At 34.9% G+C, this 2,323-nt stretch overlaps 1 protein-coding gene across 1 annotated transcript in view; it reads left to right on the forward strand.

Moving 5' to 3' along the window:
* Positions 1–2,003: 2,003 nt before the first annotated feature.
* Positions 2,004–2,323, forward strand: part of LOC108563617 (protein sidekick-like) — a gene marked incomplete at both ends in the record, with an annotated part of 8,701 nt that continues 8,381 nt past the window's right edge. The window contains one exon of the mRNA XM_017922348.1: positions 2,004–2,096. Within this exon, the coding sequence (XP_017777837.1) occupies positions 2,004–2,096 (93 nt within the window). The remainder of the gene's footprint in view (positions 2,097–2,323) is intronic.

A 2,323-nucleotide genomic window follows, 5' to 3' on the forward strand; every position in this document is an offset into this window, starting at 1 on the left:
TTTCATAAGTAGAAAAAGACTAACATTTAAAACAAAATTAGGAGATGTTGTGTCCAATACAGTTTCAACTGTCTTACTACTTTCAAAACTATTCATAACACAGAGAAAAAGTAATTTTAATTAGGAGGTGTTGTATCCAAACTATTTTGATTTCGTTAATTCCGCATTCAACCACTTCGAAAATTCCTAACAATCATCTCGAAAACGATTATAATTGAAGAAACATTCATATTTCATAAGTAAAAAAAGACTAACATTTAAAACAAAATTAAGGAGGTGTTGTGTCCAATATAGTTTCAACTGTCTCACTACTTTCAAAACTGTTCATAACACAGAGAAAAACTAATTTTAATTAAGAGGTGTTGTATCCAAACTATTTTGATTAAAAGCTTTTCAACTTTAGCCAATATAGATTTAAAGATGGTATGCAATGGGAGGTGTTGTGTCCTTTTGATTATTAAATGTGAAACTGTAGAAACACTTCTTCAACATCGCCCGTTTTAACAGCTTTCTTGCCGTTAAAATCCGTGTATTGCGGCGGGCCCGTTCGAAATCCAATTACGCGCAAATTAATTACGCTCCAATTAATGTCATCGCAGGGGAAAATCGGGCGCGATTAATTAATTAATATCAAGTCATCAATGAATTAACGTAATCTGCGTTCAAGAGGATTGGAGCGCACGACGACGACGCGTTTCGAATTCAATTTAACGATAGCGTGCAACGAATCTCTTTTAAACTTTTAAACTAACATTTCCTTAACCTTACTTTTTTTTTGTTGGATTTTTTTTCTTAGGTTAAATTCTTATTATCAATAGAGACGCTAGATTAGCGAGGATTTACGTGTGATTGATGCGTATCAATAATAATAATGCGAAATCCCACACAGCACAGCAAACGCGAAAGCAATTTTCCGGCAGTGATTAACCTGCGAGGAGAAAATTACGTTCGCGTCAATCACGGGGCGGGATTCGTGCGCCGGAATGGGTCTATTATCTAATCAGAACTGACTGAAATACTCGTACACTCTGTTTATGTGTGTTTCCGTTCAAGAAATAAATACGTTAATACGCTTGAAATTAAAGTACTCTGAAAGTGTACATTTCTTGACACAACACCTCCCAATTTTGTATATTCGAACACCTCAATTATTCCAAACTTGAAATCAAAGATCTTGAAATAGTTCAAACTTTAACACAACACCTCCTTTTTAAGTATTATTTTTTTGTTAAATTTAAACAATTAAAGCAAGTTCTGAAAAGAAGGAAGCACTCTAATACTCTTTTCTACTTACTACGTCTATTTTTCTTCTTCTCGCGGCGCTGCGGTTCTGTGCATCTGTATACCGCTGTAACATTCTGCTTTTTCAGATATTTATTGCTGAAATATGTAAAATCGTCGGCCCGGTAATGCCGGATCATATATTCGCGGACTTCGCAACATATATAAAGTTTCCACTTGCCGCATGCATATTTATAACGGAGAATTTAATATTTACAAACATTACTTTTCGCCTTCTCTTTTATTCATTCATACGTTGGGACTTTTTTTTTTTTTTTTTCATCGGATTTCATTAAGAGAATTATTTCGCTTCTGTGCTTCCATCCTAATTAGCGTGCATTTTGTGTATCGGTCATTTGCATTTTTCAACGATCCATTAGAGCAGGCGATGATGAATAAAAGTGAAAAAACAGTGAAAAAGCGCTGCAATTAATAACTAATTAGAGTGCAACACGATACAGGATTATGTTTCCAAAGGTTGACTTCTATCACTCAGGGAATCAAGTTTTATAAAATTATTATTTCATTTCGTTTTTTTGTAGCGTAATGTCTATCGATTATGAAATAATCCGTTTCATAATTCGTGCATTCATGAATAATGCAGCGAATCTAATCGTCGTTTTAAATGTTGATTTCGATATGCGGAATTCGTGTTACCATTACACCTCCTTTTGACGTATATACAAGCGTGTATTTACAGTGCATTCCGTTTCTGTTTGCAGAGAACCTGCAGGCGCCGAGGTTCACCACATCCTCATCCACGAGCAGCATCATCAGACTGGGAACCACAAAGATCATGCAATGCCAGGCATTCGGTGAGTACAAATTAATCGTAACCCTTCATCCAAATACGCGTATCCATATTTGAATTTTGACACACGTCACTCATCTGTCATCTGTATTTGCTCTTAACCTATTTCAATTGACATTTGACATTTAATGATGCAACTGTCATCTGTCATTTAATTATCTGCAGCTGTTGTTTTGTTTTTTTTTTTTTTTTGAGGTTTACAGTTACATGGAAGACGTTACTTTTAGGTAT

The sequence above is a fragment of the Nicrophorus vespilloides genome, unplaced genomic scaffold, assembly GCF_001412225.1.
Source record: "Nicrophorus vespilloides isolate i.1.1-1 unplaced genomic scaffold, Nicve_v1.0, whole genome shotgun sequence".
Lineage (NCBI taxonomy): Eukaryota > Metazoa > Arthropoda > Insecta > Coleoptera > Silphidae > Nicrophorus > Nicrophorus vespilloides.